The 16,391-nt window shown below is 41.1% G+C and overlaps 1 protein-coding gene across 1 annotated transcript; it reads right to left on the bottom strand.

The window, feature by feature from the left end:
* Positions 1-2,374: 2,374 nt before the first annotated feature.
* On the bottom strand, positions 2,375-15,279 carry LOC146456278 (uncharacterized). Its single transcript, XM_085093421.1, has 9 exons — positions 14,450-15,279; positions 12,891-13,298; positions 10,483-10,668; positions 9,541-9,838; positions 7,617-7,735; positions 6,123-6,949; positions 5,152-5,918; positions 3,408-3,534; positions 2,375-2,569 (listed from the first exon to the last, which is right to left on the bottom strand). Exons 1-9 carry the CDS (start codon positions 14,904-14,906, stop codon positions 2,390-2,392), a joined length of 3,369 nt encoding a protein of 1,122 aa, XP_084949547.1. The 5' UTR covers positions 14,907-15,279; the 3' UTR covers positions 2,375-2,389.
* Between the last annotated feature and the right edge of the window lie 1,112 nt (positions 15,280-16,391).

Below are 16,391 nucleotides of genomic sequence, written 5' to 3'. Positions count from 1 at the left end.
AGGAAAATCTCGGAAGACATGAAAGTCACGGAAACAAAGCCCTCATTAGTAAATCAACAAGGCGTTGTGTATGAGTTTAAATGCAATTCGTGTGATGCGAATTATATAGGCTACACAAGCCGTCACCTCCACCTCCGCATTGAGGAGCACAAGTATTCCGTCATCGGCAAACATTTTAAGGACCAACACGATCAAAGACCAAACAATCTTCACGAGCAGTTTACGATCCTAAAGAAATGCCGCGGGAAATTCGAGTGCCTTATTTACGAGATGCTTTTAATAAGGAAAAAGAGACCGACTCTTAACACTCAAAAAGACTCCATACCAGCAAAACTGTTCATTTAATTTTGCACATTCTTTCGTTTTACTCCATCTCGTTTTATTCTAATGTAATTTCACACCTTCCTTTCTTTATATAACGTTACCAATCTTATTATAATTTACATTTGATAATGGTGACATGTCGTCGCCGAAACGTCATGTTTTAATATCGCTACTTTTTATTCTGAAAAATAAAATAAATCAGTTTATTTAAGTGTCAACGTTTCTGGCAGAGTACTAATGGGCCATTTCCGAGTTCCTGTGAACCTCACTATGAAAGCGAGGCTTAGTGCAAAACTTTTCATATGAAAATTACTTTTGTTTGGATATGAATGGAAACTGATTTTCATAACAAAAACTTTGCACTTAGCTTCGCTTTCATAATGAGGTTCAAAGCAACTCGGAAATGGTCTATTGGGGAGACTTCCCAGATCGAATTGGAATTTAGAAATGTTGGTTTTTGAGGAGAGGAGAAATCCGGAGTCCCCGGAGAAAAACATCTCGGAGCAAGGACGAGAACCAACAACAAACTCAACTCACATATGACACCGAGTCCGGGAATCCAACCCAGAAAACATTTTTGGGAAGCGAGTGCTCTCACCACTGCGCCATCCCGGCTCTACCAGCTAGAAAGCGACCAAAGGCCTGTACAGGAGTATTACTACAGAGCGTTCAAACCTATTGGTGGATTTGCTGTGATTTCGTCTCTGACAAATTGCAGTTCAAGGCTGCAGTTTGACCGCAGTGAACTGACCCGGTCTGACTGCTTTGAAGACCTCGGGTTCACCGCGATATTTTTGCAGTCAACCAGAGACTACACATTTTGGATAGTTACTATTCGACTTGTCTCTCATTTCATACAAAAAAAAAAACACTCGACACAAAACTGAGGCGAGAAATTAATCTGCAAAGGACACTGGAAATGTACCTGTAAGAAAATGTCTTTGAAAACATGTATTGCTGTATAGGTGTAAGAAATAAACTAGAGGAAGGACGATTTGCATAGTTCCGTCGCAGGGTTACCCCCATCAGTTTGACACTAGTGCCTATTTATTCATCTGGGTGGAGAGGGACAATGTGGAGTAAAACAGGGAAACCTTACTGCAGCATAGTGAGAGCGTGTGTTTCTTAAAAGACACAGGATAACCAAGAAGTGCACCAATCACCAACAGTCAGAGTGCTATTTACAGTAGACCTGCGCCTTTCAAAAGCTCTATTTTCAAAGGACTCTTATAACCTGCCGCTGCATTGTTTTTTAGGGCTGGAAACATTGTTCCGTTGTTCGTTCTTTTGTTCTCTCGACCAACCATGTACGACGTTGCATGTTGTGCTGGTCGCCCCACTATTCCTAATGATACATAGGCAATTGACACCATCGCCTGATTAATTAACGGACACCAGTAATAAAAGGTCGAAAATTACCAAGGCTATTATTGAAGCAATTACCACCATCGTCACCCACGACTTCGACGGTCCACAGTCCCCTATTTTTCCGTGGGATTTTTGAGACTCGTACGCTTTGATGGAACTGCCGCCATCTTGGTTTGTAACGGCGAGCGCAACATGGGGAGAGCGTCTAAACTACTGAGGCTCCACTCGGTAGTTTAAACACTCTCCCCAGGTTGCGCTTGCTTTTAAAAACCAAGATGGCGGCAGTTCCATCGAAGCTTACGAGTCTCGAAACTCCCAAACAAAAATAGGGGACTGTGAACAGTCTACCCACGAGTTGCTCCTGTCTGGCCTCGTAGCTCATTCGGTAGAGCAACAGACGATCAAATCTAGGGGTCGTGGGCTCGATTCCCTGTTTCACTGTTATGAAATTTCGGTACGATTTTTCGAAGAGAAATTTCACATCTCCATGTACCCAGGGCCGGGTTGTTAGCCGAAAGCCGATTAACGCTATTCCACGATTAAAAGTTAACCAAGGTTTTCATCTCAATCATTAAAAATGATTTTAAAGGCTCATTTTAAGCTAATGGTATAGAAAAGTCTGAGACAAAACTAAGGGACAAAAATCTTTTGGACTAATCCTCACGGATTAGTAAATATACCCGAATCAAAGTTCACGTTAACCCAGGGTTAGCTTAATCGGCCTTTGAACAACTGGACCCAGGTTTATACTTATCACATACCTGCAAAAAGATATAATCCTCTTCATATCGTCAGACTGCTCGGCCTGGCTGGCCTTTTGCAGCAAGGATAGAAGAACGTTTTGAACGATGAGTTTGACTCGTCTCTCGGGATCCTTCTACAGGGATCAAAAAGGAACAGGCATCACTACGATATTATTATTACTCTTTAAGTGACGATATCGGTGTAACAAATCGCTGCAAGATCGCCATATCGCGACATACAAAATTTCGTGAATTAAACTGAAAGGGGAAGTGTCACAGTGATATTAAAGTTTTCTGTTAGACTGCGAGCAGTCTTAGCGCGCCCCTGGTAGCCCGCGATGCATTATTTTACCGTCACTTTGCGCGATAAAAGTACGATCGTTCGCAGCCTAGCTTTTCACTGAAAATGGTGCAACGATACCCTGTACCTTAACTTAATCGCAAAACAATTCCAGAATACCCAGAGACAGAAAGTAACTGACAATCAACTTGAAAGAAACTACTGATGAACTGATCAGCGCATTTGGGAGACGAAAATGCAAGAATTTGAAAAGAGTGAGCTCAACCTATTTCAAGTTTTAGCCCTTGTCGTCTCTGTCGGTCCATCCATGGCCAGAGAGAATCATAACAGTTTTAGTGCACGGGGGAGGTAATTTATGTTAAAACTGGACCATTATTGCTAAAAGGTTTTAGGGTTTTTGAAATGACAACCGGACATCAATCTGTGTGACAAAAGCGAACGCGAGAATTTGACCAGGTAAAGGTTTACTTCCATGACAAGGTAGTTAAGAAAATTTCTGAAAGGACTTCTCTGGCAACTCTCCAAATCTAATGACACAACTATAGTTGAATTGTTGACTTCCGAATTTCCCCTAAATAAGAATTGTACAAATTTAACTCGTTTGAAAAACAAAATCAAGCTTGTTTTATCTAAAGTTTCTAAACCGTGATCCCAAAAGCAACTTTACTCACCCTAAGGACTCTTTCGCACAGTTCCAACAGGTTGCTCTGATCAAGAAATGAACAGACATCTCCTCTGCACTTCACAAGATATTCGAGACTCTCGACTCCAGAACTGACCACAAAATCCGTCAGCCACCTAACGAAATGAAAGGCGATTTAAGGAGGACATCTATCTGAAAGCAAACGATCGCTGGATCCCCAAACTTGTTCACTTGCTCGTGGACAAACCATCGCAAACAGTTGACTGTTTCCACATGGTCGCAATACAAAGCGATCTAAATGTAATCCCTCTGTATAAATTGTGGCGGACGGAATTATTTTATTTTCATTTGATTTTATTTAGATTCGCCATGTGCAAGACAAACAAGAATAATGAACAATTAAATAACAACAAAAGAGAGCAAAATAATACTGGCAGGGGAGCCCTTACAACAATAGCCAATTATGTACAGTGGTCCCCTCACACGTAAAAAAAATGCTATAAAGGAACAAGTTTTGTAAAAGAAATGTTTTTACAAGATCGTAACTGAACGCAGAAGTGCACAAGAAATACAACATCGGTTTTAGCTTCAGTGATCTTCTGCGGAAGACGATAGTAGAATCGCAGGCGACTGAAAGTGATCGCGGACGTTTATTGCATAATTGTGATCGCAGAATCAGCTTAGGCGGGTGATTTTGCGACTAACTACAATCGACTGCGATCATATGGCAACCAGCCTTTATATCAGTTCTGTCGTCAATGTAAGTGAAAGCCTCATTGGTAAATGTCGAAGTTGTTCCAAACCTTGCACAATGTAAATATGGCAAGCTTTATTTAGCCAATCAGGAGCACCCCTTACGTGCACACACACTGTCTGCCGCCCTTTCCCGCAAATTCACCTAGAGCTGTCCGCATATCTAACCGCTAGTTTAAGCGTCGCTAGCACTAATGACAAAATTGATGAATCAGATAATCAATTCTGCAGTGTATGTTGTAGTGCTAAGTGAACTCATTTATTTGACTCGAGCGGTCTTCCCGATTTCTTCACTAGGGCTAACGGCATTTTTCCGCGCTTGTCGCCATCCGCACCTGTCGCCTAGAGTTCTAATTTGCACGCTTTAAATTCTGTTTTACGAACAAGTCACAAGCAAATGGCAAATGAACCTTGAACCTTAAATGATTATTTATGATTCACCTTCTGACGCAGTTTCTACCTGCGATGCAGTTTACATGTAATTAACTATATACAGGATGATATTACAGTACTACTGCGGTGTTGTTTATCATGCTACATTGCTACTTTAACGTCAAGAGTCTGAGGACGAAAATAATTTTTAACTGCTGTCAGTAATTACTTGACTGTATCGGGAAGTTTTTTCGGCTGGGGCTTCCACTTTCCTGTGGCACTGTTAGCCACGCTGTACAACGTGGTTGTGGGTGAAATCCTAAAGTGCGACTATTCAAGTGAAACCTATTAAGCACAAATGAGCAGTTCTTTTCTGTGGTGCTAGTTGTTAAGACTTACAAGGTGGTTCCAACTTTTTGAGTCTGTGGATGAAATCCTAAAGTGTGACCATTCAAACCTTAAGCATTCAAATGAAAGCTACTGAGCATTACTTTCCTGTGGTGCTGTTTATTATGCTGTACCTTTTGATTCTGTGTACATTAAGATGAAAGCTATCGAGAAGTCTCTTTCCCGTGATGTTGACATACCGTTGGTCGTTAAGAGTTTACAAAAACAACCACATTGCCAGTAACGGCATTTTAACCCACCTGACAGTTTCAGAGCGCACGTGATCTCTGTCAGCAAGCTTCTGTAACCACAGACTATGTGCAGCAATCTGAACAGAGCACAGCTTCAAAGCCTTTTCAACTCCAGATTTCATGATCTTCCGCGGCATATCCAGCTCGAAGCTCTCTCTGCGCCCGCTCCGAACGCGTGTTTCCGACTTGTACTGCGTCACTCTTATCGAGTTTCCGTGCCTCTCGCTAAGAGCCTTTGCCAGGCAGTATGCAACACGAGACTTCCCAGAAATAAGCTCAATGTCTCGTAGACGAGAGAGAACGGGCACTGGCGTTGTTTCAACGGACAATTTCTCCAAGGACTGCGCACCAATCATTCCCTCTGGTTTAAGAATAGAGCTTATGGCTTCACCCAGTAGGTCTTGTGAGTCGGAAAGCGAGCGTAGAACAACCTCGGCTAGTTTGGCCCAAAGTCTACAGTTTGCGTACTGAAACAGACTCCAAGACAAACAGCTTTCTTTAACAGTGTACTTGTTAACATGTGCTAGCACGTTAAAAGCTGCTTTAAGGCCTATGCTCTGTTGTTCCGTCAGGGACTTGCTGAGCGCTGCAGGCGCACCCTTGAAGAGATGGTGGAATATCACGCGGGAAAGAGATGATTGGGGTATGGGGTTGGGCGTGGCTAATCTCTGGGGTACTTGCTGGCCAAGCTGGGCCAGGAAAGACAGATCAACGTCTGTTGGAGTACAGCAGATCAACTGATAGGTCAGCCAGCATTCATAGTTGTATTCTTCAACCTGAGGAGAGAAAAGTTAGTTCTCAGATTAGCAAGAATCCTTGCGCCAAAGTAATGAAGAGAAGGAAAGGAAGATGTCCCTGTTAGGAATCAATATAGGAGGAGGAATAGGAGGGTGCACTTATTCGAGAGGACGGGTCTTATTTGAGAGCAGCAACTTGTTCGGGGATTTACAGTACTGCATGAATAGCACTGACTCACATACCTCATGGTGAGCAGATGGGGCAGGCAACCGCTGCATACACAGTCCCACAACTCCCAGCTGGAACCTGAGAGACAAAGCACTCTTGAGACAGTCGAGAGAAGTTACACCAGAACTCCCCCATTGAAGCCTGGTCCTCATTTCGGCAATGGATGAATCAGCCAGGTCAGTCTTCTGTGAAAGCAGCTCAAAGAGAAATGCAAACGTGCTTATAGCCAAAATAGTATCCTCTGGCCAGATGTGGCAGCTTGTGTTTGTCTTCTCACTGCATGTCTCTACGTCCATTGGAGAATCCGATTCTCTGTTCTCTGCAGCCTTTGCTGCAGCCTTGTAAGTTGCTGCACCGAGGGAACATCTCGCAGAGACTGGCATTGCAGTAACGTCACACTTTCCAAAGAGAATGCGTTTGTAGAATGACACGAGTGCATAGGATACTGCCACGGTTAGGCGCATGGCACCCCGATGGTCTCCACCAACATTCAGAGCTTCGATCATAGAACACAGTGAAAGCACGTCAATGTTCCAAAATGGGCCGAGTGCAATTCGGTGAGGATGATAAAACGACAATGGTGTCACTGAGTCATCCAGCGCTTGGCGTCCTTTCATGTCAGCATCAACCTGATCGACCTCCATCCATTCCAACAAGTATGTATCCTTTGATTGTGAAGTCAACTGGATAGCCATACAGCTGCTTACACCAGGAACATAACTCCACTCTCCTTTGAGAACTCGTTGGAAGTCATGGCAACTCCAGTCAATGGAAGTCAATCGAATGGCAACCTCCAGGCCATGCCATGGACGCAAGGGCCCATTCACAAAAGCTACAGAAACTACAGACAAAGGTTCAAAGCTTTAATTGTTAAAATATGACAAATATACACAAAATAATTTTAAGCTGGCTGCTGCTTGATTGCAAAACAAAATTATGAAAGGCTAGGAAAATAACCGACCTAAGTGCATTTCAGGTCGCGTTAGGTTGTTTTAGCTCAGATTCACCAGAGTTTTTGCATGTGGCCTTGAATTCCTTCAGGAAATATTGCCCAACTGTTTTATCCGCTGCTCTGAGCTTCGAATGCGATACAAACCGTGATTAGGGGCAACATTTCTGTTTTTATCACAAAACGAAGCACAAAGCAGTGGCTAAAACATTGGGGCAACGTTTCCTGAAGGAATTCAAGGCCACAAGTCATGCAAAACTCCGGTGAATCTGAGCTACTTCGTTATAGGAAATTAACGCGACTTTTAAAAATTCACGTTTATATTTGTTAAGCAAACGTTAACTTCCGCAGCATTTATTAAGTAACGCGTTAATTTCCGCGTCCTTAATTTCAATTATTTTCGCCCCAAATTCTCGATACACTACAGAAACGAAAAAACATTGTTTTGTCAGGGTGGAGATCCGCCGGTATCATGAACACTCTTATATGCAATGTTACAATCCCAATTCTCTCTTGAATTTGTCTCAGATTGTATTTCTATATACATGTTTATAGATACCTGATTCATTCAACGTCCTCAGCTGATCAACAACTCCTTTCCGCTCCTTTGGGGAAATGCCAGGACTTAGGACTGCCAATCTCCAGAGACGAGACAGTTCATCACTTAACGTCCTACAACTTGAATGAGAGGAAGTGTTGTTGTTGTTGTTGTTTGTTTTTTATTTCTCAGAAATTCTTAAGGATGGTGCCTGCTAATACCGAAGTATTTTTGTGCGGTTTATGACTATGCGGGGAAAGCAGATCTTAGTATGGCCTATTGGAATCCAACGAGAAAATCGGGGTAACCAAACGTTTTTTAGAGATAATTTAGCAACAATTATTCTAAAAAAATCAGTAAAATATAAAGCAATGCATGGCAGGTTTTTTTTTCCAACTTGAAGCTTAAAAAATGCACGGCTTTCCTAAATTTTCTTTGGAAACCAAGAGCACTTGCTAAGTTCAGTTTTCTCCGCAGTTTTTAAACCGCGCAAAAATATCCCTGTATTAGTAGGAACCACCCATAGGAAACCCGAGTATCTCGAGATGCGCAGAAAGTATGCGCAGTAACAAAAGTGTCCTTAATGAACACCAGATATTGAAGAGGTATGATACCAATGGCCGGTGGATGTTATGCATGAGAGTTACAAATGAAATCAATAGAAATTTACTATCAATCGTTTTTTTTTTTTTTTTTTTTTCCAGTGTGGCAGGATTACCAGATCACTATGTAAATTAGCTAAAGTACATGTACACAGTATTCCGAACAAGAGAGGGGTTTCAAGTGAAAAAAACGCGAGAAAGCTGCCTTCCTGACCTCACACACTACATGGTAAACTTAACAAGATTTGGAAAGGACCAGATCTACTGTATTGACCTCTAAGAGTGAAGATTGTATTACGTTAGGGGCGTTTAAGTAAATGATACGGAGGAAGAAACTGGAGATGTGATGGACGGATGTACATGTAGAAGTAATTGTTATTTATGCTCAAGTTAAGCACTGTGAGGATATTCTCCGCTGTAATTTTTAGGCCGTAATTTTAAATAATGCTAGTTTTAGATTATGATATTTGTGCATTTTAGAATTAGCAATTTTTAATTTTTTAAGTACACCCATATGTGTCCCCAAGTAGGTTTTTATAGCTAGAACGACAAGACACATTAATAAAGTGTATGTTATGCTATGTTACTACATGTAGATACATGAACATGTAGGTCACCACAAGTCTCACTATACATGTAGTACATTGTTTAAAAGTGTTTGTAACATCGCTTGGCTCCCTCATATTTAAGTTCTCCATACATGCCTTGGTTGAGTGGGTGTGGCCTGAGAGATGTTAAGAGGTTAAAGGCTAGTATTCATTTTATTTTATGTTGGGCAAATCCCAGGGTTCGGGGATTTCACTGTTTTCTAACCATCCCAGACTTTCCCGACTCAAGAAAACTGGAAATCGTAGTCATCCCTAATCATCTGGGATGGTCGCAGACAAATCGGGAAAATCAGGAATGTTTCTATTTTCACAACGCGTCCCAGATTTCTGTGATGGTCGGCAATCATTCTGGACATCTGAAACTCAAATTTGTACTACCAAGGACATCAAGAGTTTTAGCTTGTTACCATAACCAATCCTCTAAATTGCTTTGCTCCAGTTCCCCACTTCCCCCGACAAATAAAATGGTGTCTGTCACTCAAATCTGGGAGCGATTTCCTGCTATCTCGGCAAAATCTGGGATGGTCGGGAAACAGTGAAATCCCCAATCCTCTAGGATTTTCCTGACATATGAAAACTAGGCTTAAATATCCCGGTGTGTGTACAACTTATATTTTCCATTCCTTTTGGTATTTTGCTGCCAGACTCAAATAAAGTCTATGCCTATACACACACCTGTATGCCTTTGTATATTATTTTATTGAACACGACTTTCAAAAGTCTCTCTAATCTTACCCTGAAACTCTTGGAGTAAAGCCTCCAGCTAAAGACCCACACAACTTGATGGTTTCTTTAGGTTTGTGCCTAAGTGCAGCTAACGTTGCTATATGGTATCTGTCTACAGGAGAATTCACGTGGCAGAGCTTGTTAAGCCGTTCAACCAGTTGTTCAGTGCACATCGTTAGTGCCGACACCGCGCTCATGTAGTCATCCTGAAGGAGGTCAGCTATGGTCTCCAGGACTTGAAGAACACTCTGGCGCCGAGAAGAAGAGTACCCACAATACTCGTTGTCGAGCTGAAGATCCATTTCATCTAATTTGAGACAAAAATTCTCCAGTTTAACACATTAATGACAATAGTTGTTGAAGTAGACCATTTAAACTCCACTCCAACTTTTAAAGTGTTCACCCTGCCCTATGCCAACGGGTGCATGGGTTAGGAGGGGGGGCTTGGACTAAACTGCTATGGTTTCCTCCAATCACCTGACAGGATACTACATGCTACATACTCCCCACCTTGCAACACCTAATCCTAAGTTTAAACTGTAGATGCATGTACGTTTCTTAAATGAGTTGCAGGTCATACAGTATGCCAGATTTGACTGAGGAAAATCTTAAGAAAACAGACAAAGGACATGTACTGTAGGCCTTTTATGGAACCAGACCTTCAAATAAAATAGTGGTGTGCTTAAAGACCTGGCCTTTGGATGGAAGCGAGGCTGGGGTTGACTTGTTTTGATATCAACCTCAGTGTTTTTCTAATCTACATGTAAATGCAAACTACATGTAGTTACCAAAAGAACATGATTTTCATATGAAAAGCAATGGGGTTTGTATCAAAACCAAGTCAACTCCAGACTCGCTGTTACTCAAACGCTAGGTCACTAAAATTGCACACAACTGTAAAACCGGCTATTGCATTAACATAATGTGCATGTACTGTACAATTACATGTACCTCTAATAAGAGCTTGCTGAAGGCTATTTCTTCCCCACATTTCATTAACAGCATTTCCTCGATCATTGTCACGGGACTCATTATACATCACAAAGCCAAGATCATGATGAGACTCGTACATCAAGCTTTCACATCTGGATTTGAATCCACTTTTACATACAAACCAGTGGGCTTCTTCATCAAGACCTACAGTGTCAATGCATTAAAAAAAATATTAATACTAAACATTAATATTATTTTAAGAGAGTCAAGGCTTAACTCTGTTCATGATTATGTATATGTATTTTCAGGGAACCAGCACAAGGTATTGCAGTTTCAAAAAAATTGAAAAATCTACAAGTCAAAATACTGTACATATGTACACCATTCTAATTGATTACTATAGTAATATAAAATAGCATAAAACAAACACAGGTCACACAAAAGTGTTTGCAGATACATGTACAATTATACAATGTACATGTAAATTTCAGGCATAAAAATTATGGCAAAGGATGATATTTGGTGCTTACATATTAAAAAGGTTAAAACAATAATGATTGTAAATTAAAGAAATTGTTTTAATTTGTATTAAAAGACACACCCCTGGACTGAGATGAACTTTACCAGTGAAACTGGACACTGCAATACCATTATTTTGGTTAGACACTTGTATAACTATTCCCTGTTTGACAGTGGCTGGAATACAAATAAAATTCTGTTTTCCATGATTGAGTTTACAATAAAAATATTGTTAAAGTTCCTCTGTACTTAAAACATTTCAATATCATTTGTCAAATGGGAAGCTATCCTGGCATCAGACGCAATTTTGTTACTCTTGAAATGTCCCTTTTTAGATGATGCTGTATCGTTTTGATTGAACATTATTTTGTTGCATCAAATTTCATGATTACTGAGTAGTGGCAAGAGGTTGTTAAATGTGCATGATTTGGCCCCCATCAAGGCTGGTTTGGCCAGAGTTGGATCTTTGATCTCAAAGGGTGAACAAGAGAACCTAAAATCCGCTTCCAGTGGTCATTTCAACATGAATTCAAAGTTAAGAGCTACGAAGTGACATTTTCAAAAACCACGGACCCCTCAAGCCCAATTTCGACCAGTGTCAGTAGGAGCCAAAGCATTTTAAGGACGGTGCCTACTAACAGGGCTTCTGATAATTCGCGGGAAAAACAGTCAAATTTCGCCGGATTTTTGGAGAAAAATTCGCGGAGAATACGGCCGATTTCGCGGGAATTTTTGGGACAGATTTCACGGAAAAACAAAGAAGAAAGCCAAAAAGAAAGATACCCCCCCAAAAAAGTATATTGGAAGGATGTCAAATTCAGGGCAAGAAAGAAAACACAAAAGTTCATCCAACACAGTTCTCAAGGCAATTGTACTTGTTTCGAGCTACAAGAAAAACAAAGCTCTACCGAAACGCCTGGCCGGTTAACCTCCTTTTTCAGCAGCAATTTAGAGCTGAACACAGCAACGCAATAAATTTCTTTTCTCTCCTTGGTCTCTTGTGTTGCTTTGCAGTTTACAAGGCGGGATTGTTCGTGACCGAAGGTTCAAATCCATTTGTGAAGTCAAAACACTGTTGTGTCTTCAGTCGTGTCCTGCACGTACGATTAAACATGTGCCTGCATTACTACAGACAGCAGTTTCCTTTCCCACTCCATATAGTGTCACCGAAAAGTCTTCCCATTTCTTGTGCCCAGTTTTTCGCAACATTAATCTAAGAACGCCTGGTAGTTATGGTACGTTATGTTTACTCGTGGCAGTGACGAAATTTCAAGATAAATTTGCATTTATGGAAAGTAAACAGCCCCAGTAGCCAAGAAAAGTTTCAAATATGTTGTATCGACGTGCATTTTGTAGGATTTTTAATGAATTTCGCAGTATTACGCGTTTTTTTATGAATTTTGCGGGATTCCGCGGATATACCTAAATTTCGCGGCTCCGCGACGGCGCGAAATATCAGAAGCCCTGTACTAATAATGAAGTATTAATTTTCTTTGTGTGGTTTATGACTATGCGGGGAAAGCAGACCTTAGCAAGGGCTATTGAAATCCAAAAAGAAAATTGTGGGACTAGCGGCACATTTTTCAGAGATAATGAAGCGACAATTTAAAAAAATGGCGAAAAATACAAAGCATTTTTCTCCAAATTGAAGCTTTGTTATCTTTGAAAAATGCATGGTTACCCAAAATTTTCTTTTTGGATACCAAGAGCACTTGCTAAATTCTGCTGTCTCCACATACATGTACTTTTAAACCGCGCAAAAATATCCCTATATTAATAGGCACCACCCATAGGTAACCCGAGTATCTTGAGGTGCCCAGACCGTGCGCGCAGTAACAAAAGTAGGCACCGTCCTTAACATATGTATGTGGGTTGTATGTGTAAGATATTCCAACAGACTGCCTTACCAGGGCCAGCGGTAGGGTCAGGTGCTCCCGCAATCTTGTTAATGTCTTCCTGTTGCTCTTTTTGTTGCCTTGACAACAGCTTATCAAGCAAGTTTTGAGCTGTTTCTACCACTGGTTCATTCTGATGTTCACACAAAAGATACTGTGCAAACTTTAGCAGCTGTTCTCGGTCCAGCGAATTAAGTGAGTCCGACACTGGCAAGTGAACAGTCATGGTGTCCTTGTTCTTAATTCTTGCCAGACATGTTGCTACCACGTGTGCACACCAGTTTGTTGACAGATCGCATGAACAGTGGGCGGAGGTTATTTTCCCACGATCAAAGAGGACAGTCACATAATTCTTCCCGCTGTCATTCGTCCTACCATGGCTGCATCTTCTGTCCTCTACAGATGCACTCAAGCGGAAACCTGCATCAAGTAAATCAAAAAAAATTGAAGGAATGCACCGAAAAAGGCCCTATCTAGCTCTTGATCTCACATGAAATTCTTCCCTTTTTTTACAAGAAAACACAAGGTAATTCAGAGGGAGAATCAGAATTCACTTAGGGCTAGGGCAAGATTTGTTACACTAACTGCAAAGGTCCTCAAGGAATTGGTAAGGATCTTCCAAGGATCTTACAAAGAGCTTACCATGTCTTCAAAGAAAACTGCTGCTGTTTTGAGTGTAGCCAAACACACATGCTGATGATGCAAGAAATTGCCCACATCAAACAGTAAGAATGTGCAATTCAGCAGATCAGAATGGTCTTAATGCAGCCACAATGAGGACAACAATGAGAAATATGTCAAAAACAAGAGATAAAGAGCAAAACAATGGCTCTTTATGGTGAAATAAATTCCAATAAACTTTTGTAAGCTATAAACATGCATAAAGTACAAAATGCTGACTTATCAATTTTGTCCCTTTTAATAATTAAATTTTTGTGTCTCTGATTCTGGTTATACCCTGCGAGCAGAGTCTCCTTCGATCTAGATGTAGGAAGATCGAAGGAGACTCTGCTCGCAGGGTATTCTGGCGACTGCCATCCCTAAGAATCGAATTAAACAAAAGCTTAGTTCAACCATGTTAGACAATATGAATCCCAATTTTAAAGGGCAAGTGCCATGGGGTTTTTACCTCTTTTGTTAAAAATGGTGAAATATATAAAGACCTTCACTTAGCTACAAAATAATTTCAAAACAACTAGAGGAAAAAAACCAACTCAATTCTTGAAAGGAACAACTCGTGATCTGTTCTTATGCATTTTGGAGAACTTGAAAACGTTAGCCTAACATTTTTCAAGTCATTTAATCCATTCCGACCTACATTGTACTCTGTGTCTGACCAGAGGCACTAATCAACAGTTATTGCACTGGATTGAATTAATTCATAACAAAACAAGACAATTTTTTTTGTTTTTGTTTCTGTTGAGAGAGAAATATTTTGGGGGTTTTTAAATGACATCGAATCCACGTGATACTTCAACTTTAAGTGGCGTTTCCTTCGCCATTCTCGTGGTGATTGCCTTATAATAGATCCATGCTGTACATGTTCACATACCCAGATGTAAGAAACCCACCTATCTGGTTGAGGTCTTTCACGTTCCCATTTTCAAGCATTCTTTTCGCCGAGCTAAAGTCTACACTGCTTCGGCTGAACTCCGCGTACTTCCTGATCATCTCTTCATCCTCAGGAAACGAAAACTCGATGATTTTCAGCTGAAGTTCGTCTGGGATCGGAGGTGAGCGATGCTCGACAAATGCGAACGGAAATTTCAAAGCAATGAAGCGACAGCACAATTCTTGAAGAGAGGAAACTTGATAGGCTCGTATAGAAACGTCTTCTGTAGTTGTCGTCTCATCACTGCCTTCGGTTTGTGGTCGAGGGCGACGAGACATCACTACAGAGTAGTCTTCGCCGCTACTGTAGCCACAGTAATCTTCATCATCGTAATAAATGTCGTCATCGCTGTCATCCATATCGGAGCCAAAATAATAAGGTGAATACGAGAAATAATCATCATCGTCCGACCACATTTCCCCTCAAATCACCAGACCGCTGTCTACTGTTTCGCTGGTCAAGCACTTCTCCGCATTATTTTCCAAGAATCTAGCGACCAGACAGACAATAGGATTCCAAGAAACTCTGCCAAGATACGGTTTGATGATGACTGGTCACGTGAAAAAATAACAGCACTTCCTGATTTCTGCCCTTTGTTGTCTCAGTTGACGGGTCTTTAAAGAATGAAGCAGCTTGAATGTCTGTATTTTTACGAACGCTAACGTATTTCACCGAGAAATCATGTAAAGAAGTGGGAGGACAGCAATTTTTTAAAGCCAGAAATGTCAGATGTGGCGCTGTGTTTTTTATCACCCGGCTCAGATTAAGCGGTTCCTTCTACGTCAAAAATTACTTGATGTATGGAATATTGAAAAATAACATCCCAGAACCCTCTCTGAATTCTCTTTTTAACCTCTTGAGGTAGTTGTCATGGAAACTGCGGGATTGAACTTTCTGATTTTGTGTGTGTGTGGTTTCATTAATCCGAGATATTTTCAGATTTTCGTTATTCTCATGCTAGAAACATCGCTGCAGCATTGATGCTGACAGTGGCAGAAGCGTGATAAGGTATTTTTAGGTTGATGTAACACGTTTTTGCAGGAGCCAGGAGCCCATGAGCGCATCAATGGGCTCCTGGCTTTTGATTTGAATAAAGTTTGAAAAGTTGTTCAATGCATTGCTATTAAAAAACTAGCTGTTCGATCAGCTTGCATCTTCTTAGTTGGTCTTTGTATGCTGGTTATTTTGCGCATAAAATTATTCAAAGAGATGTGGCTGTTTTTGTTTTGTTTTGTTTTGTTTTGGTTTTTTTTTAATTTGTTGTGGCTGTCGATATAAGGTGGTCATCGGACGGAACGTTAGTCTGCCCGGATACGGTTTCGGGGAGGGGGGGGGGGGGTGGTTAGGAACTGACAAACGAAAACGAAAAAAAACCGCAGTGACTGTATAACCTAGAGATACGGTACGGCTATTAAAAGTCAAAATAGCAATGACTAACGTTAAATAACACCATGTTTTGTAGAAAAAGCCATTTTGTGTTTTATTTATTTGAGTTGTCAGTTTAGTTTTGCGGTTTTCTTTGCTTGTCTGTTCTCGTTTTATTGCTTTGCAGTCTATTTGCTTTCTGAAGGAAGGAGGCTTATTTTCGCTGAAAGGCGAATCCTCCGTAACGTTGACCACTGAAGAGTCAAGAACTTGAGTCTTATCAGCTCTAACATTCTCTGGTTGAGTGCTTTTGTGGAAATGCCGACTTTGTTTTCTCCGACTTTTCCAACGGACTGTCAGGGCTGAGGGGCAGCTAGTCCCCAAGCTAAGCTCGTATAAACCGATGTGATACTCCGCACGTTATATGGATCGGATCCGGCCAGAGAGGCAGGTGAAGTCCATGGTGACTGGTGTGACTTAAGTGGTGAAGTTTCATTACAACTCATCCCTGAATGTTGCAAGAACTTCAAATAGTA

Source organism: Pavona decussata, unplaced genomic scaffold, assembly GCF_977016875.1.
Source record: "Pavona decussata unplaced genomic scaffold, jaPavDecu1.1 SCAFFOLD_260, whole genome shotgun sequence".
Taxonomy (NCBI): Eukaryota; Metazoa; Cnidaria; class Anthozoa; order Scleractinia; family Agariciidae; genus Pavona; species Pavona decussata.
The sequence above is the reverse complement of the archived record's forward strand: the minus strand, read 5'-3'. Positions and strand labels throughout refer to the sequence as shown.